Source organism: Chanodichthys erythropterus, chromosome 19 (genome assembly GCF_024489055.1).
Source record: "Chanodichthys erythropterus isolate Z2021 chromosome 19, ASM2448905v1, whole genome shotgun sequence".
NCBI lineage: Eukaryota > Metazoa > Chordata > Actinopteri > Cypriniformes > Xenocyprididae > Chanodichthys > Chanodichthys erythropterus.
In genome coordinates, this window is record NC_090239.1 from 14170882 (window position 1) to 14195355 (window position 24474).

The 24474-nt window shown below is 37.0% G+C and overlaps 1 protein-coding gene across 3 annotated transcripts; it reads right to left on the bottom strand.

Annotated features, from left to right (window-relative positions):
* Positions 1–6874: 6874 nt before the first annotated feature.
* Positions 6875–23234, bottom strand: dusp3a (dual specificity phosphatase 3a). Of its 3 annotated transcripts, none has more exons than XR_010892639.1 (4): positions 22868–23234; positions 15309–15535; positions 9548–10746; positions 6875–7980 (listed from the first exon to the last, which is right to left on the bottom strand). XR_010892639.1 is itself a non-coding variant. In XM_067369337.1 (4 exons), exons 1-4 carry the CDS (start codon positions 23032–23034, stop codon positions 10114–10116), a joined length of 570 nt encoding a protein of 189 aa, XP_067225438.1. In that variant the 5' UTR covers positions 23035–23234; the 3' UTR covers positions 6875–10113. The 3 variants fall into 3 exon arrangements, 2 of the variants coding, with proteins under 2 accessions (XP_067225438.1, XP_067225437.1); XM_067369337.1 differs by having other exon boundaries at positions 6875–10182; positions 10640–10746; XM_067369336.1 differs by having other exon boundaries at positions 6875–10746.
* Between the last annotated feature and the right edge of the window lie 1240 nt (positions 23235–24474).

Consider the following 24474-nt stretch of genomic DNA (forward strand, 5'->3'; position numbering starts at 1 on the left):
TTAGACTTATATTACGTCTTTTTAAAAAAAGTTCTAGGGCACCTTTAACCCTATCCCTACCCCTAAACCTAACCCTACCCAAAACTTATCCTTAAAATCAGAGTGAAAAGGTGAATAACACTGATGTAGAAGCACCTAATCCTGGTTCTAAGCCTAAACTTGACATAAACTGTAAACTTAACTCAAATCTGATAGGTTCATTGGAATGTTGTTCCAGGATCAACAAAGATGTTGAACCAGGATGTTGTACTTGGTGAAATCATGTTCAACTTGTGGGTCATTATAGATATTATTTACTCAATTTTATTATTATTATTATTTATTTATTTTATTTATTTTTTTTTTGGTAAATGACAATCATGCTGTATTCAGGATTTATACCAGAGCCATTCTAGTTGTGGCGACATTTAGAAGAGTTTTCTCATTGCGTACTGATTACATTTATCATTTTATTGTGTGTTAATACATCAGCATTGTACTTGTTATGGAAATAGCTTACTTGTTATTGAAAATGTCAAGATGGAACATATTTTGTATATTTGACGGAAGACTCAAAATATGTGGATCAATATGTTGCAACAGTTTGTAAGAGCCATTTTCATGGTATATGAATCATTCTTTCATTGGGTGTTAATTTTCTGAATGGAAGTGTCTGGATTTATTTGGAAGCTGAAAGCGAATATTGAAATTTAAAGCAGAAACACACAATGATGATTTGCTCTTCTGATAGAGCGCCACCATTTCCCAGAATGCTCAGCAAAAGTGCGTTAATTAGGCATGAACGTATTAAAAGGCTCAGCTGCTGAGCATGCTGGAATTTATTTGGGTTTTAAGAGAAGGAGGGGGGAAAGGAAGTTATTTCAAGAGCACGTTTCAAAAAGCTCCACAAGTTTGCTTTTTTATGGGATCAATAAAACCAGATAACAAGCATGTGAAAATAATCTTGCTCTCTGGTATCTAATCCAATAAAGACTAATTATAAGCAGGACTAATAAACAGGCTCATGCCACTGGCTGTCATATGAAGATAGCTGATGATGGAGTAGCAGGAAAGATATTCCCACCGGCCACCCACACTGAAGAGACTGTGCTGAGAAAATAAACCTGCTTTGGGAAGGGACAGGTTTCAGACACCTCACAGTGTGGACTTTCCTTCCGTCTGGTTTTGTCGATGCTGTCGATTTGTCATGGACTGCCAAAGACAACTTTGTGCTGATATATTGTTGCAACTTTCTTCGTTTGGGTTTCCTTTGAGTCAGAGGTCACTCTAAAAGGTCATTTTTGTTGTCACCATATAGCAGGTAATTTATTTATGTACATATTGTGAAGTCAAAAGTGTTATTTTGAGGAAAAGTCATTGTATGTCAAACAAAATGCATACCATTTTAGCGGTACCCTGTTATAGAGCTCATTGTATTTTTCATTTTACAAACATTAGTTTACTTAAATACTTTTTGCCACTTTGGTTTTCTGCATTGAGACTTTGATGTCTTCCAAATCTAGCGAATGGATTAATACTTGACCTTGCAAATGGGAGTCAACTGTGGAGTCTGTCCTTCATTAACGCATGCTGTATCTTAGCTCTGGCTTTATTTGTGCATCAATAACACAGCTGAACATCCTTTTTCATGTGGTTTTTGTGTCTGTGGCAAATTAGAGATCATTACGGTTGATCTCCTACAATAATGAAGTTGTGCTTTAGATGTATCTAATTTGTTGTTGTACATGACTAGGAACAAGTGCCGTGTGCATATTTAACGCCTAAAATCAAACAATGACTTTGGAAAAATAACAGTGCATCCAGCTATAACATCCTTCCCAGTTGCTTCCAAATCAAACACTCCCGCCAGTATCTCGCCAGCAATCTGACTTGGACCCTTAGGAGCCACACAGCCATATTCTGCTGTTCTTTACATGACAGTTCTTTAATAAATATCAGACGCACTTGGCAAGGCCCCGCAGGAACGACACAACAGCAGAGTGCAGGAAGATGAAACGAGCAACACCACTGCGGGCACAAGTGCTTGGAAGAGGATCTGAAGCCCATCCATTCCAAGAATGTTCTCTCCCATATTTCCCAATAATTAGTGCTGCTCCACAGATGTTCCTTTTTTTCTTAAGTTTTCATTATGGGAGCATGCAGTGAAATGGGACAAAAAAGTTGAAAAGGGGAAACATCATATGCTTTTCATTTAAGCCAGTCATTAAGGAAGACGACAAAGAAAAGGGGGATATCATTCACAAGAAGTGCCATAATGAGATTTTTAAAAGATTAGTTCTTATTACTGAAACTAAGTTCTTCTGCCAAATGATCTATTACGGAATTTGGTAAAGCCCAACTGATGGTTACAAAATGTAACCTGTTGCCTGTCAGGCAATGTTTATAAAAAATATAAAACACAATTATAAGTTTCTTAAAATAATATTTTCCTTTTCTTTCTAATTAATTTAACAAATTAACACTGACATATCACCCATGACCTAAAAGAATTAGTTCACCCAAAAATTCTAATTCTGTCATCATTTATTCCTTATCATCTCAATTCTAGTTTTTGTGTTTTGTGAAATTAAGTTTATGTATAGTAAAAGAATTTAAATGTAAATATATATATATATGTATATACTATACTTGTATATACTATAGTATACTATACTTGTATATATGTATATACTATAGTATATACTATACCTGTGGGGACCAAATGTATAGTAATCACAGTAAATCTTGACCTTGTGGGGACATTTTTTGGTCCACATGACAAAACAAGCTTATAAATCATACAAAAAGATCTTTTTTGAACATCTAAAATAGCAGAAAGTTTTCTGTGATGGGCAGGTTTGGGATAGGGTTGGTGATTCATGAGGACACAAATTTGTATAATGACATGGGTATTACACATGAAATATGAGGACATTTTATGAGTCCTCATATTTAAAATAGCTTTAAAAACATACTAAATGTTTTATTAAAAACATAAAAATGCAGAATGTTTTCTGTGATTGGTAGGTTTAGGAGTAGGGGTAGTGTAGGGGGATAGTATAAAAACCATCACGCCTATGGACTGTCCTCACTTTGATAGCAAAACAAACCTGTGTGTGTGTGTGTTTGTGTGTGTGTGTGTGTGTGTGTGTACATCCCAGCCTGCTCTGTTTTAGCTGCTGTGTTTTTTCCAATGTCTGAAGTGCTTTGTTTCTCCTCCAGGTCTGGTTCCGTGGTCCTGCATGGTTTGTGAGTGTGACAGGGTGGAGAGAGACCCTGGACAGCAGTCTCAAAGGACCCCACAGCTGGGCTTGGGTAATTGCAGCGTGCACAGGGTCATGGATAGAGATCGGCCCTAGTGTCAGACCAATTGATTTGAACATTTTCAGTGATCCTTGTGGATATATGAAGTCTGAAGCTGGTCATCCCCAGCGCCAGGTGTGCTGAACAAATGCTAAAGGACCTCAAAGACCATTCGCATCAAATCACAGGCAAATTGTCCTTTGTGATTCTGTGACAGAGTGTTATATGAGTACGTGGATATGAATATGTGTATTCGTCAAAAGAAAATTTTGTTAGTGTGCGGGTCATGGTACAAGGAGCACGGGACCCCAGAGGAACAGATTTATGGAAGCGTTTGTCTCCATCTGTTGGAGACAGACTATAAAGTACCATAAAGCATCTTTTGAATATGTGCATAAATAATGTACATACTGTACTTCCATAAATACCTAAATATTCACACACCCTGACCCAAAAATGTAACCCTTCTCTCATATTTTATAATGATCTCTTTAACAATTATGATATGCATTAAATCTAGTTTAGTGAAGTCCTTCATTTGCACAGTCTTTGTAGAATCGCTGAGGTTTCTCAAATGTTTTAAAGTCTGTCATTAAAGTCTGTACTCAGCTGAATGTTGACATACTTATCTCTGTTACCTAACAGGAGTAATTAGGGGCTGTTGTGAGTGCTTTTTCATGTGCCTCATTCTGTTGTAATCAAAGACCGCAGAGGCCCACAGACATGGACTGCTTGCAACACTTAAGGAGAACTAATAGTGCATTGTCATGCAAACTACTCTTGTACATGAGAAATGAGTCCCTCTCATGCTTCCAGGAGGAAATGCAAAAAATAATTTAGTATTGCATTGAGCAATATGAATAATATGAGACAATGAAATGTAATATTAAAGTTGTGTTTTTTCTGGCTTTGAACTTTGGAGACAATACAAGACAAAAAGAAGGGAGGAAAAATGTGTTAAAGGTTGATGTTACACTTTTCAAAGTATCACTGTTATGTATTATACGATAAATAACAAAAAATTCATTGTACTTAATAAAAAAGTTGCGTGAACTCAAAATTTCATTGTAGTAAGCTGAACTTAAAATTATAGAGTTGAGATGCAGCAGATTTCTAATTCCCAGCATTCTTTGCATCAGACTGTATAAATAAATGTTTGAAATTAAGTGTTTTGTTGTTGTTTTTGCAAATAGGGATACACAAGTTAGTGTTTAATGTTGTGATTTACAGGGGGTTCTGTTATGTTAGTTTTGTAGGGTTACCATTGTGGTGAAGAGTAGAGCCTGTGGTTAGGTTGTGGATGGGCTGCAAGACATTTAAAGGCCCACTGAAATGTTTTAAAACATGCAGCATTATTGAATTTGCTGAAGTAATTTCAACTGAAACAGGAAGATAGAGTGATAGATTGAACAGTCCCGCCCCTTTTTAAAATAGCCAGTAGCGTTTAGTTTATATCACAGCTCTGCCACACTGTAAAAAAATGACTGTGATTTTAACAGTAAAAGACTGTAAAAATGCTGCGGTGAAAAATTGTCACATAAACTGTCAACGGTACATTTAATGTAATTTTACGGTAAAATACCATTAAAGTCACAGTTTTTGGAAGTGAAAAATAACAATTCATTGTAAAATTTACAGTGAAAAAACGTAAATTGACATTCCCACAATTCCCTGCCTGACACTTCACATTTGATATATTTTCGTTGAAATAACTGTTTCTTCTTAGTTTTTCTTATTTTTTTCTGATTAGTTATGTACGTTAGGGTTTTATGTTACATCTAATGTTGTTAAATTAATGTTTATTGCATTTTTAAAATTTCATGCATGTTACCATGATGGTGTTTAGTGTGTGTGTGAATGACACTGTGTGCTCCTTCTATACGTTAGTGTTGTCCTTCTCAGCTTGTGGAAAAGCTGCTTGTGATGAACTTTGATTCATCATGTGACTCTTATCACCACTGTGTTTGGTGACTGTCAGTGTATTATAAAGGTACAAAACAGATATTAGTACTTCATTAGGTTGGTAAATTAACATTATATCAGTTAATGAAATACGGTATTTTACCGTAAATTCAACAGATTTTTTTTTTACGTTGCTACTGTATTTTTTACGGTAAAGTTCTGGCAACCACAGCTGCTGTTTTTTTTACCGTAAATTTTACTGGGATTTTTTTTACAGTGCAGAGTCGTTAAACTCAGTAAAACCCTTTTCCTTCTGTGTAGAATTTAAATGGGTATGATACCTTTCGTGGTGTGAGCCGACTCATGGATATGATCCACTCTGTGCTCTCGTGTCCCTGGGCCAGAGCAGACTGTGCTCCCGCTGCGGCGGTTCACGTTATACTAACGTGAAAACAGACTTCATTCGCATCAATGGAAAGCATATTTACACTGTCTGAATCGTTCCCTATTCTCTATATAGTGAGCCAATGACCAATTTCAACCACAGCTTCAGTGTCTGTTGATAGTGTAGGAGGGGATGGGACTTCAGATTCTAGAGAGCATTTGATTGGACAGAAGATTTGATGAGAAGCTGAAGTGCGATGTGATGTCATGAAATTCCATGATGCATTTTAGCGGAAATGAGAGACCAAAAGTTTTGAATGCTTATATCTCCTAAATGCGAATTTTGTAATTGTTTTGGAACACACCAGCTTATTCATAACATTATGGCTAACATATTCATACTAAAAACTGAAAAACTTACAGTTTGATTTCAGGAGGACTTTAAGACCACATATACTGAATGTTGTTTGATTATATACATGCAAAAATATAATGAAAATCTCTTTGATAGTTATAATAGCATGTGTTATTTGCTATCTAACATTTAACCAAGATCTGAATGTGATGTTTATGTAAATGAACTGTATGTAATTAACATTATGATGAGTTGGGTGAGGCTGAGAACTGTGGGAGCGAAGGTGATGTGATTGTTAATGAGAGACACCTGTGCACCACAATGGCCTCGCTTTGCTTCCACTGCTCTCGGCCCCGCCCCACTTGTTATAAAAATTTTAGGTTCTACTAACTTGAAAAATTAGTTGGTTTACTTAAAATATTTGAGAAAACTCATTACCTGAAAACATTTGAGTATTCTGAACTTGAGTTTTACAGTGTATTATATTTATATTTATCCATGTACACTACTGTTCAAGAATTTGTGGTGATATAATTTTAAATGTTTTAACTTTCAGCAGCTATTACTTGCTTCAGTGTCACATGATTCTTCTAAGATGCTGATCAATGTTAAAAACAGTTGTTGTGCTTAATATTTTTGTGAAAACACAATTCAAAGATTATTTGATGAACATAAAGTTCAAAAGAACAGCATTTATGTGAAATAGGAATCTTTGTACTGTCGCTTTCATGTTTTTCAAAATAATGTGTTACGGACTCCAGACTACTGAACAGTAGTGTATGTGCGTAAATAGTTCTCTACAAGTGTCATTCACACAAATTGTCAACCTAATATTTTATATTGATTTGTAATTTTATGGGTTTAACAATGCACACTCCCAGTTGAGAATCACTAACCGAGCTGCATAAATAAAAAGACAAAAAAAAGCACAATATTTTAATTTTAGCCATTTATTTATTTATATCTGACATCATAAAACAAAAGAAGACAATTTTCCAATGTAAGAAAAATAACTGTGATTTAATCAAGTGCACTTCAACAAAGTGTCTGTAGAAGCTGTACACCTTGCTTTGTGAAGTGAAGACATGAATCAAAAATATAATCCATCTTCAGGATAAGGCTTTAAGGTGGGATGTTTAGACAGCCTGTGTCATGTGAATGCATTCAATTGACCTCCATTTCAAGCATTCTGTAATTCCTTTCCTGATTAAGTCAGATTAAAACAAAACCAGAATTCTGTCATTTAGCCACATCAAGCAACTCCCTAACTCAAAATGTTAAACATAATTTGAGAGTGTGAGCATTTATGCCAAACTCTCCTGCCAAATTTGCAACTGCTGAGGTTTCCACGTCCTTTACAACAAACAAGTGGTCAATCATCTACAATATCACATTACAGCAACAACACAAAGCATACAGGAGTAAAAGACTGCACATAGACGATATAGAGTTACGCTTAGTGAGCGGCGTGCACACATGAATGCAGCTATGTGCTTGTACACGTGGACAAAACAAATTTCGACGCAAAAATGCAGACAATACTTCGCACCGATGCCCAAAAATGCACCACAATGTTGCTTCATTTAGACAGTTCGTGTTCAGTCTTGGGTAGTGTTCCTTTAACATCAGTGCTATTGAAAATATTAAATAAAAAACAATCACATATTGATAATGGGACATAAATACAAAATGACCAAGCAGCATTGTGATTCATTGTTAAATACTATTGACATCATTAAGCCATATAGTGGTACGACCATTTTCATTGAATCTTCCCTGTATAATTACAATTTCTATACACCGTGTAACATACAATCGGATACATATGAATAAAAGGCAATACATAGCAGGACAGTTTGTGCAAACCACACGGGTTATCGACAGCAGATGGCAGTGTTTCTCCTTCCACAGATCCATTTCAGAAAAGGGTGTGTTCCTCATCTGAAGCATTGAAGCCAACAGCGCCAGCAAACACATTTTATGTTGAAATTTCCAAATATGCGTAGTCAAAATGCGTCATTGTTGCTTTTTGAGGTTAAAAGTTGCTGCTAAAAATTCTGAAAGAACAGGCAGATTTCAGTTTAGACGTGATAATGACTGATAAACACCCAGTTTGCTTGCCATTGGCACAGACCATCCTCATTGGTTCACGTTTTTTATGACGGCACACAGGGTTCCATAGCTACAGTTGGTTAGGTTGTATAAAGCCTAGGTCTCCAGATCATAATAAAGGAATGTTTATAGTTTGAATGCTTTCATACATAAATGTATTTGTCAATTTTAAATATTCTTTGACAAAATCCCAAAGATAAAGTACAGTAGGATGAATGCTGTGAGATAGCCTGCAACAGTGTGAGCTGTGAAAACAGACTGTGATCCTATGATACAATAAAAGCGATTTTTAAAAAGAAAATAATATAGCAAAACACACCACACTCCATCACAGTGAAAAGAATAATATGGTAGCTTTCAGCAAACAATAAGGTGTATGAAACAATGGGTAAATGTGCAACGGCATTCATGGTATTTTAAAGTAAAGTGAATGTTGACTACAATATATTAGGTATTTCTATTGTTAATAGATACTGGTCATACACAAATATTATGGACAGTTCATTTACATTCATATATGTCAACATCTAAATATGTATATACAAGTATAGGCTATATATCTGGAATATAGAAATATAAAAAAGAGGCATAAGTAGTGCTTTGTGTTATAATCTAGCCTACGATTTGTATGATAGTATTTCCCCTCAGTAATAAATATGCAGAGGCCCAGGGGCTATTAATACTGTATTAGGTTGATCCAATTTGACAATAGAAATTAGATTATTTCAAAAAGCTACATGTTTGAAACTGTCGCATGCACTTATTCCAAATGATTGGTTGATTTTAAAGGAGTCATATCATGAAAAATCACATTTTTGGGGTTAACTTAAAGAAATCGAAACTTCCCAATCCAAAAACACCCTTTACTAAAGCCAAGCTAAAAAAAAAATAAAGTCTAATTATGAAATGTTTAACATCAAAAAGGCCAATACTTTAACATTTACACATCACCATGGCCCAACCAGTCCTGAAAAAGATATGGGCAAACTAAGATTGATACTGTTATTTCTAAACACTAAAATAACTTCCGATAAGAGAAATGTTCTGTGTGTTGTTGCTGTATTTCAGTCTGATCAAAAAAAAAATTCATTTCAATGCGGTCCATTTTGTGAGCCTACTGCAAAGATGCTGTACAACCATCAGTAACTCATCAAACTAGTTTCATGTGCAAAGAGGATGCTTACATAGAAGTCTTAAAGGCACAGCCGCAAAAACGGCCTGTTTAATTTGACTAACGTTATAAGTGGACCTCGGGGGAAATTATTAAATGATAAAAATATGTATGATATGACCCCTTTAAAACCTGAAACAAGTCAGCAGTTCAGCAAAACGCGTCAATTCCAGTGCTAAACCGATGCCGTTTTAAAGACTGGGCCCGAAGTAAACCTACTCTAATTCAACAACTACCTTTAAATATCTACGCTCCACAGGCGTCACTGACACACTTTGCATTCCTTCCTGTGATCTTTAAACTAGCAGTGTAAAGGCGCACTAAGCCTCTGGGTAACAAACCTTGTGTAAGGGCACATCATTAGGCAGTTGGCATGGCAGAGGCTCTCCACCTATCGGACGTGTCTCTCTGGTCAAGGCTGATTGTGATCTTGTGGTGGACAAAATGTGGCATGAGACTTGGCAGTGAGAGACAGTGATTCCAGAGTAAAGAGATCTAATGGGGCTGATTCATTATCACTGCTGCATAGAACCGGGTTGAACCTGTTTGTAGCGTCTGTTGAATCCGAGCTACAACATACGGTTGGCTTGTTGTAGATATATCTTGTTGATTGTATGCTACTATTTGTGGAATGTTAATTTATCTCGTGTTAAAAGAGTGAATGGGTTGTGTGCTGGTACACAACAGTTTTGTCCTCCTGTTTAGTCCTGATTTAAAATGCTGAAAAGCCATCAAAAAATCTGGCCATAGTTCTGTAAATTAGTTAAAAGGTGTATTTTCATGCTTTTTTATACCTAAATATCATATTCCTCCACATACAAATAGGAAAGGAATGAACAATTGCAGTATTTCTGGCAAATAGGAGCCCATTGGATGATTGTGCTCTACTTTACAGATGACGACTGGGCTAATATGCTCCAAAAGTTGAATTTGTGAGATATACAAATAGTTGGCAATTGGAATGCTTTAGGTGTACCTGGTGAAAAACAGACAATGATTATCATGGGAGATATGCAAAAACAAAACAGTTGTAATGACATATAAAATGCTACCCTTGCTCCTTCTACAGCCTTAATTATTCAGATATGCCAGTAAATTTCCCTTTACCAGCCAGCTGGAAACAGGAGTAATTATTCAGGATACTGACAACACCTCGTGTGAGTGTGTATGTGAAAGTGTGTGTGTTTGAATACACTTTGTATACTTCCATGCATATGCTCTGGATGTATGCATACATTCTGTTAATATACTTGGACAGGAAATATTGTACACACTAGTTTGATTGTGTGCGCCTGCATTTGTGAGTATACATGGGGGTAGAGCACATTCTATCATTTGGTCTTCAACTTGCCCTCCTTCGCCAGCTTTTCATTGAGTTGGCATAGCTGGCAGAGGAATCCATCATTTGGGCCGATCTCTCTCTTGTGTCTTACTGTAGCTGTGGCAACTCGTACATCCATCTTGTGACGGAGCATGAGGTAAGCGATGACGATAGTGGGCGAACGGCTGTAGCCTTCACGGCAGTGAACATAGACCTTTCCTAGAAGAGAAATAAAAAGATTTAATAAGGCAGAGTTTGAAGCGCTACCCAAGATCTCATCCTTTGAGGATACAAATGTGGCCTCTGCTGCAACATCCGTCTAATATATTACATTGCGAACCTTCTCAAGTCAACCTTCAGGCCAAATCCCCTCCAAACATGCAAACACACACGTACACATTCATTATTGACCTGCCCACTCTCCTGGAGGAATTCACCTTGCCAGCCTCTGCTGTGCTTATTTGGCAGATACAGCAGAGGATCTGAAACCTGATGCTTCCTCTACCAGCAGCCCCGCTTACTTATGTTCTCCTGTGAGTCTTTGTGCTGTTTATGTGTCAAGGAGATAGCCTTCATTGATTCCTAAATCTCTGCTCCCTGTGGATCAATGCAGAGCTACAGATATGCAAAACTACATATTTTCAATATTGACTAGCCAGTTGGTTTCTAAGTATGTGCATGTTCACAAAGAATGTGTTCTTGGGCCGGTTGCACCATCTTGCTCGGATGGACAATATTAATTGAATTGAAATAATATTTCACGTCTTTAAAGGATTAGTTCACTTTCAAATGAAAATTACCCCAAGCTTTTTTCACTCTCAAGCCATCCTTGGTGTATATGACTTTCTTCTTTCTGATGAACACAATCTGAGATACATTAATAAATATCCTGATGCATCCAAGCATTATAATGGCTGAGCGGAATCAATGAGTATGAGCTGAAGAAAGTGCCTCCATCCACATCCATCCATCATAAATGTACTCCACACAGCTCCGGTGGGTCAATAAAGGCCTTCTGAAGCGATGCATTTGTGTAAAAAAAAATATCCATATTTAACAAGTTATGAAGTAAAATATGTAGCTTCCACCAGACCACCTTCCATATTCAAATTACGGAAAAAAGGGAACTGGTGTCACATCAGTTAAGCTTTTTCCGTAAGTTGACTAAGAAAGGTGTAGGATGTAGAGAACTGCGAGAGTTTTACACTTTCTTCATAAGTTGAATACGGAGACAGTCTGGCGGATATTTTACTTCATAACTTGTTAAATATGGATTTATTAAAGCTCGGATTATTAATATAACTCCGATTGTGTTCATCAGAAAGAAGAAAGTCATATACACCTAGGATGGCTTGAGGGTGAGTATAGCTTGGGGTAATTTTCATTTTAAAGTGAACTAATCCTTTAAGTCTATTCACAGCCAGCAATATTTCTCTGGATAAAGTGTTTTTTTTTGTTGTTTTTTTTTCTGATGTGTTCTTATGGACCAATGTCCACTTCAGGCTCTCTATGAATTTGAGGAATAATAATTAAAGAGCTAAAGGCAGGACCATGCAAATGTTCTGGTTTTTAGTAGCATGCCTAAGTGTTTCTTTAAATAAATGTTAACTCAACCAGTGTTTAAGTCATTATATTAACTGCATTGAAATACATGCTGTTAACCAAACCAATGTCAAATAATTTGAATTAAGTGTACAAATTAAAACAATATTATCTAACACATAACATAATATAACAGCAGTGAAGAACTGTATAAGGCAAATTAAAATGCATGCGCATACCTTAAAAAAGCATAAATCTTATTCAGATTTCAGAATGAGCGCTTTGACATTTGCAGTATATGTAGCTTACTCACAGTTGTAATAAGAAGGAAAAATTCCCAACATTTAAAAGTAATGTGCATTACTCCCTTAAAAAAGTAACTAACTGTTCCATTACTTTTGCATTACTTTTTTCTCATCTGGGCTGGGCTTGCTTGTTTGTTTTTTAATTAAAAAAGTTCTATTTTTGGCAAATGTAAAGGCCCTTTTACACAATAAGTGAAATGAATAAGCCTGTCAGAAGGAAATGCAAATTCACGCCTGAACAGTAGAGAGCGCAGCTCAAACCTTTTAGCTGTGGATTGCCATTCTGGATTGCAGAAGAATAGGACACAGGATGAAAAAACTCTTACTTCAGCAATAAAAAATAATAGACAAAAATGTGATGTTTAATAGGTTGCTTAATAGTATGGTTGAATTGGATCATCAAAAGTCAGCAGCAAAGACAATGGTTAATAAAGTGAGATTAAATACATAAAGTATATTTGTGTTATTTAACATTTAATTATTGCAGGTTTGCGTAATATTCAGAGTTTCCATTTCACTGTTTTTATTTAATTTGAGAAATACTGAATTTGTTTTTGTGCAAGTGAAATGAGTAAATGCCTACTCACATTTAGTCTAGAACAGGGGTGGCGAGCATCAGTCCTGCAGAGTTTTGCTTCAACCCTAATCAAACACACCTGAACAAGCTAATCAAGGTCTTAAGGGTTACTAGGAAGCTACAGGCAGGTGAGTTTTTATCAAGGTTGGAGCTAAACTCTGCAGGACTGTGGCTCTCCAGGACCGGAGTTTGCCACCCTTGGTCTAGAATTACAAAAACCATCATGTTTACACAGCACACACGACGCCTCTGCACCTCACTCCTGATTTCTCTCAATATGGGGACAGGAGAGGTGTACATAAATGGGAAAACAAAGTAACTTGCGTTACTTGTTTGAAAAATTAACTCAGATAATATTTGTAAATTTAAAAGTAATGTTTCACTTTACTAGTTACTTGAAAAATGTAATCTGATTACTTAACTCATGGTACCACCAACATGACCAACGTGAATGGCATCTCAACTATTCAACTATCTCAACCATCTCAACTATTTAACTAAAACATTTAGCTATTTTAATTTGACACACCATTCTACTGTAAAACCTCATGCTGCAAAGCCTCAAAAAACAGCAAGAGTCATGGCCGTCCATTTTGCATGAGGTAGTTTACATAAAATGCATTTTTGCATTTCATTCTGCTGCTTTCTCTGACAACATGCTTGACAGACTATTGCACTCGCATCTTTTGGTATTTCTAAACCTTGCTTTTTTTTTTTTCCATTCACTGCCCTTCGTCACATTTTTAAATTTGTTCTGTGTGAATGACAAATTACCATCTAAACTGTACTCTGAACTTTGGCCTCTCAATTCTAATCACTGAAACCTAAAATTGCAAGACACGTGCACATTTTTTTGGATGTCACTTTTTGACATCAAGGATGAATTATGTATAAGTGAGATTTCCCATAAAATTATGACCCTACTGCTCAAGATAATTAACCATTTTAGGCTCACAGTATAGGGAAGGCAAGAATAAAGTTTTTTTGTTTTGTTTTTTTTGGTACTCACCTAATGGAATCCTGCACAAAAAAAAAAAAAAAAAAAAAAAAATCATCTGCAGTGCACCTTTAAAGCATCTACACTTAAAACAAGAAAGAATCTAAGACTAGTCAACAAATCTGCCACCGTGACCCACCCCTATGCAGAGCATATTTTTAAAACAGATTCAGTGTGACTCAGAGACAGCGGGAGCACTCAGACCTTTATCCCTCCCACTGCTCATTGTGATTCAGCCTGCAAATTCACCAGATGACATCAAGCCCACTGTAAGCATGGCTGTTGCAAATGTCACAGCTGAGCTCAGCCGGGCTGTGAAGTGGCAGCATATATTCTAGAGGTTTTGTTTCAGCTTAAGCTCTCAGTGAAAAGATTAGTGTCCTCCCTCGACCCAGGCTTGCTGTCTGATTTACCGCTTACTGGGCTCCTGCTGCCAAGATGACTTGCAATTAAGACGCTTTATAATTGCTCCTCTGTGTTGGAGATGGCATAAAATCCATGCCATAAAAGATGGGTTTAAATGCACCAATTAAAACGACTGGTGTGAGATATCTAGGGATAAAATGTGTGTATAGAGACTACCAGGTCCACTTTGGGATGCATTATTATCCATGGATACATATAACATTTCAATAAATCTACTGTATTCTTTACTTTCATTTTTTACTTCCTGACTTTTGCTTGTTGTTTGTTAAAAAACAGTGATAAATACACGAATGCTGGCATAAGGGAAAAGGGTTGGTGCAAAAATAAGCAACTTGGCTTGTTAGAGAAAAGGTCAAGTTATGAATACCACAGCATAGTCATGTATGTATTTTATCTCTGCAAAGACATTGCAGGCTTAAAGGTGATGTTTTCAAAAGATGTAATATAAGTCTTAAGTGTCCCCTGAATGCGTCTGTGAAGTTTCAGCTCAAAATACCCCATAGTTTTTTTTTAATTAATTTTTTTAACTGCCTATCATTATAAATGCGCCGATTCAGGGTACGCGGCCCCTTTAAATCTTGTGCTCCACGCCCCAAGAGCTCGCGCTTTGCCTGTTCCTCGGAGGTCGTTTAAACAAATGAAATTTATATAAGAAGGAGGAAACAATGGAGTTTGAGACTCACTGTATGTCATTTCCATGTACTGATCTCTTGTTATTCAACTATGCCGAGGTAAATTCAATTTTTGAATCTAGGGCACCTTTTATATGAATTATCAACAATCTGTGTTATTTTGAATAGTCTGAACAAGATTTCTGTAATATCTTGGGATAGTCTTGTTGTTGAATGGGAAATACTTTCTTTACAATTAACTTATATACTGTAGGTCTAAAGAAGACAAAAAAGTTACAAAAATAGAAGGACGAGCAGCCAACCTTTTCCATGTGCCATAGCCTTATCAATGAAGTCTGCCGCTTCCTCAAAGAAGGCACTGATGTTGAATTGCTCAGTGTCATTGGCCTGTATGCCGTGGTATGTGATCCCAGTTCCGGTGTAGAACTCGGCATTGGTGTTCACATGCATAAAAGAGTTTCCCTCTGCGACATTCAGTATGTGTGTCACACCCAGCCGCTGCAGACGCATCACATTCTGGGCCACAAACCTGGGGAGCAGAAGCAGAGCACGTGTGAAGCTCACCTGGAACAAACAAACCAATTTTGTAATGTTGTAAGGCAGTGTTGTAGTTGAGACCAGCTCCTTTAAGTCAAAACCAAAACCAGAAATGTGTTGAGACTGAGTCAATGAAACCAAGAAAATATGACCATATTGCTCATTTTCAATGAAGCCCCGTTCCTGCTGCCAGCAACTGGCATCAACAAAGCAATATAAAACTGAATCGTGACTAGATGTGGGTGTTCAGTAACACAAAGTAATAAGTTTATAAGAAGTAAGATTATGAAACATCATCTTAAATAGTGGTGATGTTCATAAACATTACTAGGCCACTTCCAGAGGTAGTCGAAAACTCATTTGACCGGATTGCTTTCCTACAGTAGTGTAGACGCTCATGTGGTGGAATGTGTTCCAACAGCACAAAAGACCACCTGCTCTCCGCCTACTGACCTAACAAGTAAACATTATGGGAAGTGTGCTAGCCAGACAGGATTTAAAGTGTATCGGCTAAAGACCCAAGTTTGGTTTGAAGACAAAAAATGTACCAAACACAATGTTCTCTCACCATTCCTTATTTCTAACATGCACTTACAGCATTCACCGTGGTCTTGCGTCTATCAGAGCAGAAATGAAAGCTGATGCTCTACGTGTTTTTCTGGGCGTGTTCATAAATAAATTGCGTGAGCTTATTTTGTCCATTACATTGAAAGGTCTGAAAAAACCTATAGATTTACATAAACAGCGTAGGAGAATGACACAGAAGAGAAGATACTGTTAAAGTTTTTATTTTTGCGCACAAAAAGTATTCTTGTCGCTTCGTAAAATTAAGGTTGAACCACTGCAGTCACGTGGACTATTTTAACAATGTCTTTAGTACCTTTCTGGTGCTCAACATGTAGCATCTACCAACAGGAGTGAAGACACTGTTCTATACAATTGCCCACAGTGACACACTTTTTAAAAATGCATGGAAAACCATGTAATTGAAATTGTTGGCATTCATTTCTGGCAGAAAGAAAGCTGATTCTTTTAAGCTGAAATTTAAGGCCCATTAACATCAAGGAAGATAACTATAATAATAAATTTATATTAGGGTCCACACCAATGCACGATAATGTAGTTTGTTATAAGCACATGCTCCAGTTATGTTCTCTGCCTCTTTAAATGCTCAAGCTCTTTAAAGCAGAATGGATTCTGATTGGCAATGTTTTTTATCATTCATCAGCTAATAAAAATTCTTTTGAAAGTGATTCCAATTCGTCCTTTGAGTGAATGGGCCTCTTATTTTTATCTGCATTATACTCAATTGTAAAATCGCTGGCAGTGTAAACAGAGCATTATTTGCAAATATATTTTTAAAGGTATATTAAAACTGAATGACGTTTCTCGTGTTCTTTCACTTCTAAATACCTTGTAATCATTCATTCTTCATAAACTGTTACGTAACCCCTTTTGTTATGTACAAGTTTTATGCATTTGCGATAAACAATGGCAATCTGCGCATTCTGAGGTTGTAGTTCCAACAAACCCAAGACCCTGCCAACCCCACCCAAAAAGCCCCAACTATACGGAACGGTTTTCTGTGTCTAGTTTGAGATTGATTGGAGTGAATTGTGGAGCCGCTTTTAGTTGGCAGAGATGTCGGCCGATGTCAGAGGGCCCCTGGAGACAGCCGTGTTCTAAACCAGAACAGACACACCAAGGAGATCTTGGCTGCCGCCCAGAGGCATACAAAGAGCCATAGGCGTCCAGTGTAGTGCCCAAAATAGGACTTTAAGTCCACAGAGAGAGAAAACAAGAGATGAGAAGAGAGCGGAGCAGAATGCTCTGACATGTAGTTGCATTGTCTGTATTTTGCTTTAGCACCTGGAACTCTTTCATCTTTGTCTGCTAAAAATCCAGCCTCTTTATGTCTCTCTCGTCCTCTCCTCAGCGCCATCATCCCTCGTTACTATGCAGTAGATTAAAGACTGCACATATGGAGAATATATATATATATATATATATATATATGACACTGTATTTCCACAATATTTCAAAAGAACACCCTAAATAAAGATAAAGTCTGCAGCCCTTTTGCTTTACAACTGGAGGATGTAGCAGCCCATCAGTCTCCGTTTCTGCCAGCAGCGCAGGCACTTCAGAGGTGATGAAGTGATGGACTCTGATGCGCCACCCAACACCCATAATTCAAACTCTCCCCTAACCAGTGAGACTCTGTCTATATGGAGCCTTTGCAGATTGTGGTCATATTTCTCCCTGTGTTAGTATATGTATGTGTGTATGCATGTGCATGAGAGAGAGAGAGAGAAAGACAGAGAGAGAAAGTGTTTGCTTTGCATCTTGTTCACCTGTCCTGCACTCTGTTCACTGCAGTCCCTTAACATGCATTATTAATGTAAGTCTTACAAAGAGTGGTGTGCTATGAAAAAAGTGGCCCATTGCCCCATACTGCACCTTTACATAAGGTAAAAGGTCCATATTGTTCTGGAGGTTACTTTTAACATGAACTGATACATTTTTTTAGTAGTGACAATGTCACACAAATGCTGAAAACATAATCAATAACCAGCACAAGCAAAATTCTAGGATTTTAATTATTATATATAATCATAATGACTTTGTATTACTACAAACAGTATCATAGATCAAATCCTACAATCATAACACTAACTAAATGATAATCCCAAAGATTTGGCACACTCTTATATCTGCACTCAGTTTATGAATGTGCTGTATTGGCAAGAATCTGAACAAGCAACAACAGTGCAGTACGTGCTAAAAACGATGTGGACATTCAATCTTATCTAGATAGGTAATTATGGATGGGATCATCTAATTTCAGACATTATGTTTTTGTAATATTTGTCCTAATATAAATCATTCATTCAATCTAATTGTAAATCATTGTGAAATATAATACATGAGCAAAATGTACTTTTTTGTGCATACTGTGCATATTGTGTATGTGTGTGGGGGGGGGGGGGGGGGGTTACTTGTCTAAAAAGTATATTCTTTTAAAGTTGTCTATTTATCATACATGTAGGTGTGTATATTGTATATTTTGCTTATATTGTAGACTTTATCTATCTGTGTATCGATCTATGTATCAATCTATGTATCAATCTATCTATTACATTATAATTGAATATAAATAAATCTGGAAGCTACAGACAGGGTGGATACAGACATTAGAAGCTCAGTGAGAATGTTCTGTCAATGTCTACAAATGACCACATGTAAATTCCTGCTGCTCGTAGGAAAACAGACTAAGCCAGGCACATAAGACTGTTGTTTTATGCTCAAATTGATTGTTACAAAAAGATAATGTGCTTGTTCTATAGTTATCCAATACAATGATGCTTATGTGAGATAATTTATTAAAGAAAGTGACACTGAGAAAGTAACTCATAAAACATAATGCCGTCCAAGATGGGGTGTTGTTTACAGTCTTGCAATGAAAATTAAAGCATAAAGCAATACACCAACCATTCAAAATATCAGTTGCCATTAGTAGTTCATTACAGTTTCATTACAGAAATACACATTATATTCAATAATAAAACATTTTTTATTTATTTGAAATCCGCTCAGAATAACAGCATTCTGGAGCTAACACAATGGGAGAGATAACACCTCTGTGCCCCAAACAGGCACAATCGCAAATGCAAATGCTGATAATCACAAAATGGCCAAAAGTTGGGCAATTTATGTACCTGGCTAGTATATTGGTATGTTTCAATTTATATATTATGTTAAATAATTTACTGAATTGTTATTCAATTACTATTACAATAAGTTTTTCTTATTTCTTGTCATTCATATTATTAGTAACAAACTAGCCAGAACTAATATTTTAGAGAACTAATCAGACTGATGTCATGATGACTGATTGCATCTTATAATTTCTTTGATCTGCCTCTGAGCAGTACTACTTTAGTGAGTTCAGTGAAGGGATGTGAGTCTTTGAATTGACAGCAAACTGATTCTGATCTAATTCAAAAGCATTTGATTCGATGTACTCAACATTCATTCGATTCAAACTTTTAAAATTCATCTATACAGTAATTAAAATACTTCCCATAATGTATTAGACAAAGAACAAAAATACTCAAGACTGTTCACTGCACAAAAACAATTGTCCTCGTGCATTACTTTAAAAATGTATTCCAGGAACAAATCAATACTAAAAATGTAATCATGATCTAACGCAAAGTAAAATGGCTTCTCAAGCAAGAAAAAATCTAGGGCGGGACTTTATTTTGTCTGTCGGGAATTGATTGAATTGTTGTGGCCTTCTATTGCTGTGATCTCATGTGAGTGACAGGTTGTCCCCGCCCTCACGCCACTAAACACATCATCAGAGAAGAAGAAATGTTGCTGCAAGGGGGAGGGGAATTATTTTGTAAGGAGCCCTGCACATGACATGCGTCATACAGACAAAAATATCATGGCCACAAATTAAGAATTCATTCCCACGAATTAAGAATTTGTTTTCTTGTTTTAGTAAATCGTGGCCATGTTAAACGTATTCAAACATATTCATTCTAAAACAAGGGAATGAATGTGGCCACAATTTAGTAAATCACAGGAACGAATTATCATATAGTGTGCACGATTTAAGCCAGGAGCACACTGTACGATTTATAATAGTCCTTTACAACTGTTGCTTGTCAGACTGTACGAACATAATCCCTGCTGTAAGTCATGTCACACTGTAGGATCTTAGACGTCATTAATGTCAGACTGTATGGCAGTCAAGACATGTTAAAAGTGGATGCACGCAAGAAGACTCTCTGGAGTTTTACATTATCAATCCGTGAAACTTTCGGAGACAGTGAGCTGCCTTTACATGCGGGATAAAAATGGTGGCTAGCAAACAAAAACAATCTCTAGCATTCATTTTAATCATGGCTTTTCTTGAAAAGAAAATGAAGAAAAAAAAAAACGAGTGTGGAGCAAGTGGTGGCTTGTTGTTGTCTCACTGATTGTGTCATCAGGTTCTGTGCTCCTATTGGTTTTTGATTTGACGGTTGCCGTACGAGGTTGTGCCTAAAAGTTTTGACACTGCCAGAATTTCCTGTGAGGTAAAATTTGATCGCACTGGTCATTAATCGGCTGTCAAAGTCCAAAGACTTTAGATTTTGAGCCAGGATCTTTTAGGATTCTCAAATTTTGTCTCAGACAGAAAATTGTAGCCAAAATTGTATAGTGTGCACCCAGCTTTACTTAAAACGAGGGAACCAATTAGTAAAATGTGCTATTAGCAAAGTCCCTTTAAAGGTGCCCTAGAACCAGTTTTAACAAGATGTATTATAAGTCTAAGGTGTCCCCTGAATGTGTCTGTGAAGTTTCAGCTCAAAATAACCCATAGATTTTTTTAAATTAATTTTTTAACTGCCTATTTTGGGGAATCATTAACTATGCACGGATTCAGGCTGTGGCCCCTTTAAATCGTGCACTCCCTGCCCCCCCACCCCACCCCACCCCCCGAGCTCTCGACTATAATACAGTGCATTTACAAAGTTCACACAGCTAATATAACCCTCAAATGGATCTTTACAAGATGTTCGTCATGCATGCTGCATGCATGTGTTGGGTCATGTGATTATAGTATTTATTTGGATGTTCACATTTGATTCTGAATGAGTTTGATAGTGCTCTGTGGCTAAAGCTAACATTACACACTGTTGGGGAGATTTATAAAGAATGAAGTTGTGTTTATGAATTATACAGACTGCAAGTGTTTAATAATGAAAATAGCGACGGCTCTTGTCTCCGTGAATACAGTAAGAAACGATGGTAACTTTAACCACATTTAACAGTACATTAGCAACATGCTAACGAAACATTTATAAAGACAATTCACAAATATCACTAAAAATATCATGTAATCATGGATCATGTCAGTTATTATTGCTCCATCTGCCATTTTTTTGCTGTTGTCCTTGCTTGCTTACCTAGTCTGATGATTCGGCTGTGCACAGATCCAGACGTTAATACTGTCTGCCCTTGTCTAATGCCTTGAACATGGGCTGGCATATGCAAATATTGGGGGCGTACATATGAATTATCCCGACTGTTACATAACAGTCGGTGTTACGTTGAGATTTGCCTGTTTTTCGGAGGTCTTTTAAACAAATGAGATTTATATAAGAAGGAGGAAGCAATGGTGTTTGAAACTCAATGTATGTCTTTTCCATGTACTGAACTCTTGTTATTCAACTATGCCAAGTTAAATTCAATTTTTGATTCTAGGGCACCTTTTAAGACTAGTTACTCGATGGCCATCTTTGATGCCTCTTGGGCATGCAAGTGCAGCTCTTATCTCTTTGTATGGGGAAACATTAAATTCTCCAAAGCTGTTTGCCAAGCTTTCGAATAAATTTAATATTTAAAATCACCAATGAAATCTGACAATAACTCTCATACATTTTGTTTCTAAACGCTCAAATCCTGACAAAAAAAAACTGTATTTTCCAGGCCGTATCAAGCTAATGCTCGTGCACAGTCCTAAATGCGCATCCCTTGTGTCTCATTTTGACTGTTTTTATAGGAACCGGAGCTTCTGGATGCCTAATTTTGATTAAAGATTTTTTTTTAATTGGCAATTTGGATTTCATGGTGACTTTAAAACCTGAAAATAAGTTAACTAACATAATCTGACTACCTTTATAGTTTTTATGATTATCCACATGCAAATAATGAAGACAGTTGACTTGTCACAGAAGTTACACATATAATTTTGAGTCCAAAGTCCCAATTAGGTTTATTTTCTTTAGCACATGATTCAATCATCTTTCAATATCGATGCAGTTAAATCGGCAAGAATTTTAATCTTTGAATCGAGAAAAAAAAAATACGACTCATTAAAACCCCTTGAGCTCGTTTTCTCTTTCCATGAGAGAGGAAATATGCACTTAATATGCATTAGTAATAATTTAATACAAAGAAACACGTGACTGACGTGGAAATGAAGTGATTTTGTAACCAGTGATCTCAGTGAGATAGCGAGATGTTACCGATAGAGGACGGTCGTGGAGAAAAGCAGCTTCTCTTGCAATTTGACTCAAACTGACTCGCTATATAAACGTTATCAAAATCGTGATTGTTCTCTTAGGTGGAGATGTGACACACTCCATTCACAGGTTTGTTGTTTCGCACCTAGACAATGTAAAAGATTCGGGTAGTATTTACTGATCCTGCTACAGATCAATTGCCAGTGTCACCTCACGAATCAACACATTTGACCAACAGCTGAAAGCAGATAACTGTCAGTGTTTTCCTGCAGACAGGTCTACATGAGATCGTTTGAACTTACGCATTGCCGATGTAAATCCTGGGAAAGACCTCGTTGAAATGTTGTGCTGGGAGGCTGTAGAAACCGCTGCCGTTTGACAGCAGCTTGTTGAGTTGTTGTACAGTCACCTCGGTGTCTGGTACGGTGACTTCCAGTGGTCCCTTCGCGGGGCTGAGATGCTTCTTCATGCTTCTATCCTCCTCCAAAAGCAAAAAAATAAAAAAGAAATAAATAAAAAAGAAAGAAACAACAAGTGTCTAGTGATGAAGATGTGACCGCTTTCGATTTCCCAGCATTTTATTTCCCTCCCCTCTCGGTGTTATTTGCGAGCTTTCCCGAACGCACGCTCGCACGGCCGCTCTTTCGCAGGCAGACAGACACACCCGGACTCGCCCACCGGCGGTCTGATGTGATGCTCCGGTGAGGTCAGTAACAGAACTGGCGGAAGATGGCGACAACGCACCGATACACGAGTCAATGAGAGCAGTGTTAAAGGGGACGCTACTCAATCGCCGAATCCATCCACAGTTCAGACAGGTTAGACAGCATTTTACTCATTCATGTCGCCTGCTGTGTGTCCTTAACGGTTATTCTCTACAAGTAATCCGTTTAGTAACGTCCATTGATCTAGTAACACGAGAATATCACTGAGCATTAACCCCTCCCTTCATGTGAGGCTAGATTTGTGTGTTAATTGATGTTGTGACAGGCAGGCTTAATAAAAGTAGGCTAATTAAGATTTATTTATTTATTTATTTATTTCTCTCTCTTCTTTATTAATCAAACAAGTGGCTTTTAACCCACATATTTTAACTCCCAAACTTCATCTGTTTGCTTGATTATGTCAAATTTGACAGACACTGAAGTCTATTACAAGTTCTCCCAGAAGGAAACATGTTTTTATCTGGGCCAAAAGTGTATTATAATAGAAAGAAAGTTAACTGGATATTGATAGAGTGGCATAATTTGCGTATGTCTCTAGAAGGTCAAAAAAATGTTTGTATTGCCATCCTTGTGAAGGGAATCACAACGAAGGGAATACCTGATAGGCCTATATATAGCCACAGATCCTTGTGAAGTTCACATATTAAGCCAGTTTTATATTGTCTTACAGTACATTTTCACTCATATAAAGTGTCTTTAATAGCACACTAATGCTCTATTCACAGGCATTTAATTTGAAGAAATGTATAGGCCTACTTCCCATTATGTTCCATCTTGCCTTTCCTCGGGTGTCATTTTCCAGTTTTGCTGTTTCTACTCATAAACTACTACTGCCTTGTGCATGAGTAGTGTTAAAGGTGCAATATGTAAGATTTTCTGTCCGCTAGAGGCCTATTCAAAACAAAGGCATAGCTTGATGACGCAAAGTTTGAATGCGGAATCTTGGGACATGTGGTCTTCACCTCACAGCCGCTTCCACTTTTCCGGTCATGAGTATGAGGTAACGCAGCTCTGTTTATTATTTTAGATACATTTGAGTGTGTTGAAAATGTTATAACGTTATTGTTCGCTCGGCGGCTGCTGTGAGACACTTGTTGCACACTGTAGTAAGCTGGATCGATTTTAGAATATCATATTAAATGCTGGATGGCTTGTGTTGATAAAATGCATGCAACTAATTTTAA

What these genes read in the sequence shown, in the direction of transcription:
- dusp3a (XM_067369336.1), bottom strand. Translation starts at nt 23,034, where the DNA reads ATGAAGAAGCATCTCAGCCCCGCGAAGGGACCACTGGAAGTCACCGTA. An exon ending in AGGATTTACATCGGCAATGC is followed by an intron (nt 15,536 to 22,867) that starts GTAAGTTCAAAC and finishes TCTGCTCCCCAG; the next exon opens with GTTTGTGGCCCAGAATGTGA. An exon ending in GGCTATGGCACATGGAAAAG is followed by an intron (nt 10,747 to 15,308) that starts GTTGGCTGCTCG and finishes TTTCTCTTCTAG; the next exon opens with GAAAGGTCTATGTTCACTGC.